General features: G+C 35.7%; 1 protein-coding gene across 2 annotated transcripts in view; it reads left to right on the forward strand.

Annotated features, from left to right (window-relative positions):
• The window catches only part of atad2b (ATPase family AAA domain containing 2B), a 195,184-nt gene extending 189,841 nt beyond the window's left edge, over positions 1–5,343 (forward strand). For both annotated transcript variants that reach the window (XM_073056957.1, XM_073056959.1), the window contains exon 28: positions 3,430–5,343. In XM_073056957.1, the coding sequence (XP_072913058.1) occupies positions 3,430–3,471 (42 nt within the window). In that variant the 3' untranslated portion in view covers positions 3,472–5,343. The remainder of the gene's footprint in view (positions 1–3,429) is intronic.
• Positions 5,344–9,854: the final 4,511 nt, after the last annotated feature.

Genomic DNA, 9,854 nt, shown 5'->3' on the forward strand with positions numbered 1-9,854 from the left:
CTCTTGGATTCAAGCTAATGTGTTGGGTTGATGTGAAGCAAAATCACTACAATAATGAAGCAGCTATAAATTAACCTTAAAAACAATATTCTAAGTGTCCCTTCCTATAATCTGGACCACTGTCCAGTAAGAAAGAAGGTGTATTTATAAGTTGGTGGTTAACTTGATTATTTGGATTACATAACAGTATGAATATGTTAAAGATATGAGAAGGATAAATTTTGTTATTTGATCTTTGAATTAACTAATAATGTGCTCTTGAATGTCAAGGTATTTGCTTTTGAGATTTTGAAAACAAAACCTTTGAGGATTATTTAACAACATACCTCTTACCCTTCATTCAATTAAGGGGTTGTGTTCCTTGGTTGAAACTTAACCTCTGATATCCTGTTTGCAGATAATTAAATTTATGTTTTTTTTGCATACGGTTTTATTGATTTTCTCAAGTTTAATAGCAAGCTATTAAATGTTCATTTTAAGTGACGACTGAACCACATCAGCGAATCAATCATTGACCATTCAGAGTAGTAAAGGACAGTGGCAGGATGTTGTTTTCCATCCAAATTTTGTAATGCCAGGTGGTGGAAATTTGACACATTAATATAATACTTAAAATGGGCAGCTGTTATCATTGTGGCTTTTGTTGGGACAGGGGAGTCAGCTTATCACTCCAGATTTCAAATTATCTGGAACCCAGTGTTCCAAAAAGTGAAAGATTGCAAGCAAAAAGACACAAATGGAAGAGTGTAAATATAGCTTATTTTACCCCTGTTTAACCTCTGAAGGAGCAATCTACATTGGGAATATACTTCCTGTAATGTAGATTTTTTAATAGTATCTCTTAAACATGGGTTTCCACATGTGCCAGGAAGTTAGCTGACTAAAAGCAATGGAAAGTACTTTAAAAGATTGTAGATAACAAACTTTATTTAAACAGAACATTTATACAATTTTCTTGTAGTATAGTGCATTTAATGAGTTGTTTCTATAAAAAAATCCCACCCTCCCCATGAATATTTTAATCCTTCTTTACATCGTTTGACATTTGGAAAGCATAATTACCAGCAACCTGGGTTAATTAATGCTGTAGTTATTCATTGACTTGTACAAGATATATAAATTTTGTGTCTTCTCCAGCACTTTTAAAGTGAAATAGATAAATGTGCATGTATTTGTAGTGTTATTTTGCAGAGTTATGTATTAGTCTCATTCCAGACAGAGGTCTATGATATTTTGTCTAAATGATCTTCCACTTTGTTGTACAGTTGAAAGTTGAGTGCATGCAGTTTTTATGTAACGGTAAATATTTTTGATAATTGTACAGTTTTCGTATTGTTTGAAAAGTTAAACGTTAATAACTGCTTCCAGTCAGACCCCCAAAACACAAGTTTTCTGTGACTCCATTATCCACTCATCCATCTCCACAAATCTCTTTCCTGGCACTTATTACAAGTGCTGCACTTGCCCTGATGCCTCCTTCCTCACCACCTTTCAGGGTTCTAAACAGTCTTTCAGATAAGTCAGGGCTTCACCTGCGAATCTGCCTAGGGTCATTTATTGTTTCCGGTGCCTCGCAGTGTGGCTTCCTCTATATCGGTGAGTTATGATGCAGATTTGGGGATTGCTTCAAGCACTTTTGCTCTATCTGCTGCACAGCCATTCCCACACCAGTCTGTCTATGGCTTATACTGCCACAAGGAGAACAAATGCAATTTGGAGGAACAATACCTGGGTAGTCTCTGATGGCATGGATTTTGATTTCTCTAATGTCCAGAAACCACTTTCCACTTTTCCCTCTCCTGCCCTTCTTTATTGTTTTTCCTCTTATTGGTGGCTCTTTCGCCTTTCCTGCCCTTATGATCTGTCCATAACCTCCCTGTTGTTCCTTACCTCCTCCTTTATTCCATGGTCTACTCTCCTATTCAATTCCTCATTTTTCAGCCTTTTTCACCTTTTATCTCCCGGCTTCTCATGTAATTCCCTTTCATCCCTTCACCCCCACCTGTAATTCCATTTCATCCCTTCACCCCCACCTACTCACCTTCCCTTTCACCTAGCTGCTGCCAGCTTATTCTCCTCTCCTTTCTCTGGCTTCTGACTCCTTCCTTTTCAGTCCTGATGATGGGTCTCAGCCCAGTGATATCGACTATTTATTTCCCTCTGTATATACTTCCTGACGTGCTGATTTCCTCCAGCATTGTGTGTGTGCAGGAGAACCTTGCTTCATAGTTCTATTGTCAAGTCAGACTCTATTTCAAAATGTTGATTCCACCAACACTAAATATTGCAAGTACACTAGGGTAAGATTACCAGTTTATTGTAGTTTTCCTTTGGTTGGTGAATTCTGCAACTTGAATTAGATTATTTTTTTCTGTTTATGAGACTTTGTACCTCATTGTTGCTATACTGATCTGAATAAATCTCTGTAGAAGATCAGCCAGTAGTTTGCCATTTTTAGTCCCAGTATTTTTGGCAAGGAATTTTAAAATATGGATATGAAAGTTTATTGTTATTATCTTGGCAAGAGAAAGCCTTTATGTGTGAAAAGAATATTGCTGGCTTTAGAAATCAAATTCATACCATGTGCAGGGTCAGTTTCATTTTTCTGAGTAAAAGACAGTTTCCAATTTTCCAAGTCCTCAGGGAAAGAATAGATGTCACATAACAGTCCCCACATGATGCATACTTAAATACACTAAGATGAGGTCAAACTTGCAATAGTCTAGGTTTGAACCAGTATAGCAAGACTTCTAATGAAATCTTAGATTCATTTCTGCACGGAAAATAGAATACAGCAGATGCTGGATTTCTGAAAATAAAACAGAAAATGTTGAGAGTACTCAGCATGTTGGGCAGCATCTTTGTAGAGTAATAGAATTCAAGTTTCAGGTCATTTATTCTATTGAAATGGTTTTTTATTGTCTCTGCATGACGTACTGCCTGACTTATTGAATATTCCCAGCAATTTCTCATTTAATAACTCTTACACCTTTTCAATTCAAAAGTTTTTTGTGCAGTGAGTTGCAGAAAGACCATGCTGATAATGGTGCGCAAATGGAAACAGCACCTCTGGGAATGTCAGTGAATATAGTAAGGTATTACTTTAACCAATGGGATTTAAGAATTGAGAAATTAACAGGGAAGGTTAAAAAGGAATTTAAAGTGGAATAATTCTATGTTAATTCTGGTATGGAAAGAAGGAAGTGATTCTAGTGGCTAACTCTAGTGTTTTTTAAAAAGATAAATTTCTTCATCATTGTTCTCTTAAACAGTAGAATTTGTGTTTTTTTTTAATTGGAAAGGATGTTTCCTTCTTAATTTGTGCTCAGTTCAATGATTCTTTGCCAGATCAAGCATTGTCTTGGTATAGCTGTTGTGTAATATTGTAAGCTGTTTACTATTATCTTTTTTTTGTTTTGATTGATTTAGGAAATGGAGAATCTATTAAAGACCTTTCATACATTCCTGTGAACCTTTGAAGAGGAACAGGTTCATCACATAAACTGCTTGCAAGGAAGCAGTCTTCTGAGCCATTCAGCAACATTCAGAGCCTTGGTCTTAATCTTTTTTTGTGAATTGGTGCTATTGTCTCAGGTACCTGGAACAGACTAGCCTACAGAACCAAACTGGACTTCATTGAGATTTCAGAGTAAAACCACTTGCCATCACTGTTGCACAGTCTGGTGCTATAAAATATAAAAGTGGTTCACATTGTTTTTCTCCCAACATTAATTTGCCATCAGTGAAGCAGAAACTTCTTAATTTAAGAAACTGGATGGAGTGATTCAACTATTTTATTGATTTTTTGACGATATTTAGCTTAAGATTTGCTTTTTATTGATGGATTTTGGAATTTGAATGTTCATTTTGTAGTGGATTGATCCCTTAAGCTTGCGTCATGATAAATAGCTGGAGTAACTGGATGCAATTTTTAGAATTTTCAAGCCACTGACCGCTGTAATAGTGTTGTCTTTATTCCTAAATTGAAGCTGGCATTTTGTTTTCTTTCCAATCACAGAATGTGACAGATTTTTTTTCAAACAATTGCACGTCCAGTGTTATAAAGCCCACTATCCAAATATCCACTACAGCCTCTTCAAAATTTAAGGTGCATTTAATAAAATATGCAAAACATAGTAACTTATACAAACCAACAGTAATCTTGGACTACTGCAGCTATATTGTTGAGCTACCTCAGCTTTTTCAGTCACACAGTTTACCAGTTACCATCAGTGTTTACTGAATACTGTAATAAATGTGTGTGTGCGCAACAGTTTACTTTCTAAAGCTAAGGTACTTGATTATAAGATATTTTGCAGTCCTCACTCAACTTGCAAATTTTTGGCTTCAAGAAACTGCAGTAATCCAAAGTGCTCTTCAGAATTTCCATCTGAGCCTTCAATTCCCGACTTGAATATATTCAATAAAATGACTGCTTGGGACTATCTATTTAAAATGTAGAGAAATAAAAGTTTATAGAAATTTAATAAGACTAATAGGAACTCGCATAAATTCATTAACATATGTTTTCATAGTGATGTTTTCCTTTCCTATTTATTAAAAAGTATAATTGCAAGAGGGTATTTTACAATCTAAATTACACTAAACTTGCAGCAATTTTTTATGGAGCAGATTTGGGAAATTATTACAAACTGTACATTTGTTGAGAAACATAGCTGAATTTTGTAGCAAGTTTCTGATAAAAAGGGTTGAATAGGTCTCAGGAACTGCTGCGTCCTTACTGTTTTTGAAATTAATTCATTTGTTCTCTATTTCATTTGCAATTTAATGTCCTGTGCCAGTAGCAGCATTGGTAGCATTTAATAAAACCCAGAAATGTTTTTACAAGTTACCAAAATTGATTAACATTTTTCAACTCCCACCACCTTGCCATTGTTTTATCTAAATTCCTTTCATTAGAGTTTTTTTTGTCTTTCCTATTGCTTTATTTCATTTGTCTCATAATCCCATTTCCACTGAATATGAGAATGCCAGGTTATGTAGATGAACATGGGATTCATCATAATATAAGCTTGAATTCCTTTGAAAAGCAGCATTGGCTGTTGTATTTGTACATTTATTTTCTTAGTCATTGGTGTCTTGTTTTGGTTTCCTATAAAGGTGTGTCTATTTTTGTTTGAATTGCGTAGCTTTGCAACGTTATGCTATATATTGAATTCTATAGTTATTGAGCATTGTATTAAAATAACTTTCCATTTCATATTAGAATGATAATAAATTATTTAAATGTTTTGATTTTGAACTTTTGGAATTTTGAACACTTTTACTGTAATTTGTAAGCCAACTGCTGTGAAATACTTGAATAAAGGTGAGAAGCAAGAACACTTGTTGTTTTTATTTGAATCTAATAATGTAGAAAGATTTTGTAATCCAAAGCTGACAACAGCCTCTGTTTTTTGAATGAATTTTGACATTTAATGATCAAACTTGAGCAGATGGCATTTAATTGGTCATAGATGTATTGAACTGTGTATCTGTGCTATCAGAGAATAAAATGCCTAATATACTGCATGTTGCAGGATCATTCACCAGAATTGTTTTCTTTCTTATCTGAAAGAATAGTTCTGTAGTTCCTAACTATTTTGGAAAAAAAAAATTGAGTTTGTGTCCTGCTCTTGATTTGAAAATCCCTTTCATATAGTATATAAAATGTTATCTGTTAAACTGTGGATGGACCAGTTCTTTGCTGCTTGATGAAATTATTTGTTTGTGGTAAATTTATGGTTATTCAGAACACCTGGGTAGGCATAATAGGGAATTCCTGATTTCTCCAAATTTTTAGAATACAGGGAAAAAGAGGACTATGTCTGCCTTGCTATTGAATAAAATTGAAGATGATCTTGGAGTTTTTGCATCCTGATCCCTGCTGGAATATTGGATATATTCCTATTAATTATTATGGTACTTTTTCCAGTGAACCCAGTGTGTTTAAAAGGATTGTGGAAATCAACTCATTGAGTTTCAAGTAAACATAGGAATTGGCATGTCAATGATTTGGAAGGGAGTGAAGAAATCAGCAGCTGGGAAGGTAGCTGCTGAACAACTGGGATTTCTGAACAGTCAGATATGAAATTATTAGAGCTTTAATGCATTCAGACTGAGCTTGGACAAATTGGATACCAGGTCTTGACTCCAAACATCAATCGTCAGCCTTTACAGATGCTGCCTGACCCAATGAGTTCTTCCAACAGTGTATTCTTTGCTTTACAATTTAATGAAACCTGAATGGGAACTAGCTTTTAGTTAAAATTAGTGCATTGATAAACTTTGTAATTTAGAATTACAATACTTTATGCATCTAAAGATAAAATCTGGTAGAGTTGACCTTAACATGAAAAGTATTTTTATTTGGAAAAAAACTGTTTAGCATTGATTCCATTCTTGTGACTAAACAAAATTCTGCTGTAATTCTAATGGTAGCTTGGAACATGCATTTACATTGTTTGTGGTGCCAATATATGTTCCTGCATTTGCTTATTATGATTTTGCTGATAGAGATCTGTCTGAAGAAGGATGCAAGAAAACGTCACACAAACCTGATTGTTTTATTTGGTGAGGGTGAAGTATCCACAGCAGTTCATTCTGCATCTGTATGAATATGTTCAGGTATTTATAGTGTTAGATAGTATCTATAAATATAAGTTTAACAAATAAGATTGATAACTTGGAATTTGCTCTTTAGATTTGGTTTAATCAAGGATTCCATAGAAAGAGCATTGCTTTGTGTTGATAATTCCATTCTGATAACAAAACAAAAAGAATGAGAATTTCACAATCCATATACTTTGGTTAAATTAGAATCCATTTTCCATTTTAAAAAGGCTGATTTGTACTGTATTGCTGGAATTTACCTAATGCTTTTGTGCTTCGCATATCCTTCAGACTGTTGGTATACTATCTGCTTATACTGTGATCATATGCAGTACTTGCTTATTTCAATTGCTTAATGCCAGAACATATTCTAGACTTATAAAGATTAAATAAAAGTAGAGTAACTATGAATTATAATGATCATAAAAAATATTTTAAAAAAATGATGGCTTGCATGTCTGCGTGTGACTCCGTTACACAGATTTAGTGCGTCATAAGAAAAATTAACTAGTAGTCTTTCTTTTCTCTATATAAATTTTAGTCTTGCCTTCCTGAGAGAATGTAGTATTGTCACCTTTGAGACAAACTCCATTCAGACATTTGCTGTTCAAGGTTGATGCTTCATTGTAGTTCTGGGGACTACAGCATATTCACCCATGCTGTCTACTGTCAGGTGAATGTAAAATATTCCATGTGACTATTTAAAGAAAAACAAGAATTCTTTCTGTGATCTACCCAATATTTTCCTTTAATTCAAAACTATGATGTTGTTAGCACTATGTTGTGAGCAAATGACTATATTACAACATTGACCAAATCTTGAAGGTGGTTAATTTGATTTAATGTACTTTGGAAACAATAGTTTTTTTACTTAAATGCTTCAAGTACTTTTTTTCATTATGCAACAATTAGAATTGTGTAATATTAAGTAGAGCGCTAACAATTGATCTATTAATTTTAATGAAGGAGAAAATAAAACAGAAATTTGGTTATGCCCAGTTTTTGAATATAAGTGTCCTGTGTTTTACATTATTTACATTGTTTTTTAACATGGAGGAAGACATTCCAAAGCATTTCCGAAGGTCTGAACATTCAAAGTTGTTTGTTAAACCTGAGAAAGTGATGTTCCAGTGAAGAGAAGCTTGTTTACATTTTACTGTTTAAAGGAATATGAGGAGGAGGAGGATGTTCCCAAAGTTGGAAGTGGAGAGTTTAGGAAGATAATACTGGAACAAGAAGTAACATGTCTGAAGGTACACCCAATGCTTGCATGGGAAGGGATATATAAAATCTTCGTTGGAGTGGAGACTTCAGTTGGATTGAGTAGAGATGATAATGGACATTTGTAAGGATGAATGAGGTTAAACAGTTAAGAGGGTTTGGGTTATGAATAGATAGAAGATGAATTCAACTGAAGGTACATGATTTGTGATAGAAGGCTGTTCAATATTATGGTAAAAGATGGAGAGAAACTGGTAAGGGGATTCAGTTATGTAATTGGAAGAATAACTACAGAGATTAGGAATGCTACAACATATTTATGAGTTTTGAATGGAGAAGTGGTTGTTGCAAAGACAGAGGCTGGGGTGTTTTAAAAGTGCCAGAGTAACAATTTTGATATGGAGTAACATAGTTTGATATGGTGCCCAAGGGAAATTAACTATTTCTGCCATTAACTTATATATGGTCCGAGGAAAGTTGGATCTGGATTTCGGTGGCAACTTGGATAAAGGGAGCAGAACAATAGGGTTCATGTTAAACATAAGCTCAAAGGTCGTGAATTGACAAAAGGGAAGCTGGAAATTCATAAATGTTGAGGGCTGAAGTTGGAGGAAGCTCGAAATAGGTTGTGGTACAGTGCTGAAGTCAAGCCAACATGGTGATGGTCAGGAGTCCAGGGCTGGATTTAGATGAGCCTGGTAATAGATACAGAGGAGAGTTCTGTTGGAGGATTGGGTTAGTGGTCAAGGACTGCCAGATTCAGCTTAATTGGCATATCAAGTTTGCTGATTGGCCTCTTCGGCAACAATGATGAGCTGGCATATAGAGAGGAGGTTGAGAGGCTTGTTGGATAGTGCAAGAACTGCCACCTGAGCCGCAACATGGACAAGACAAATGAAATGATTGTGGACTTCAGGAAGGAACAAGTTGACCACTCTACATTGCACATTAATGGCTCTGCTGTGGAGAGTGAAGAGCACAAAGTTCCTTGGTGTGGACATAATGAATGATCTAACCTGAACCCACAATACTCCCCCACTAGTCAAGAAGGCATAGTTAGAGGTGTGCAAGGCTCCCTGCTCCCATTTAAACAATTTTCTGTAGGAACACCATTGAGAGTGTCCTGTCTGGCTGCATCATTGTGTGATACGGAGACTGCAAGTTATCAGACCACAAGACCCTACATAGGATAGTTAAGACCGCCAAGAGGACCACCTGAGTCTCCCACCCCTAATTTGTGTCATTTACTGAAATCATTGCAGATGGGCCCAAAACATTGGGCCCCACCACGATCACTTTGACCCACTACTGTCAGGAAGGATGTACAGAAGCATCAGGACTAGGACTGCCAGAGGTTAACAGCTTCTTCCCTCTGGCTGCAAGACTAATGAATGCACTGCCACCACCAAGGTCTCGTCACTAGGTCAACGTGCTGTTATCTGTGCTGCGTGCATTTTGAATTGTATTTTATTAACTTTTCTATGGTATTTATGTGCTATATGTGTTATGTTTTGTGAGTGCACCATGGTCAAGAGGAATGTTGTTTCATTTGGTTGCATTTGAACAGTTCGATGACAAGCTTGAACTTGAAAAGTAGATAAGCTACTGATGTATCTAAACTTCAGTGAGAACATTGAGTCATCCAGATGAGGTACTGGGTCATGGAGTATAAGAGATTGTTCTGTTTGCTCCCTAGGCTGAGTGAGCTATGGATGGGAGATCATGGCCCAATAATAATTGATGTGGTCCAGCCGGAACTATTGATTTCTGATCCATTTGCTTCCTGGATATGCTTGAATTTATGCCTGTTTACTTGGACGGAATCCAGAAAATGTCAGAGAAAGTAAATCCAGCTGGGAGCAAAGGAATTGAAGGTGGTCAGGGGAGACTGAAAATATTGACTGTGGAAGCTGCATTCTGGTGGATTTATTGCTGTGGTTAGGCAGCTGAGATTAGTTGAGAAATTTTGCAAGGATAGAGCCAGAAGTAATGGAGAAATATAATAAATGGTGAAGGAAATG

The sequence above is a fragment of the Hemitrygon akajei genome, chromosome 9 (genome assembly GCF_048418815.1).
Source record: "Hemitrygon akajei chromosome 9, sHemAka1.3, whole genome shotgun sequence".
Lineage (NCBI taxonomy): Eukaryota > Metazoa > Chordata > Chondrichthyes > Myliobatiformes > Dasyatidae > Hemitrygon > Hemitrygon akajei.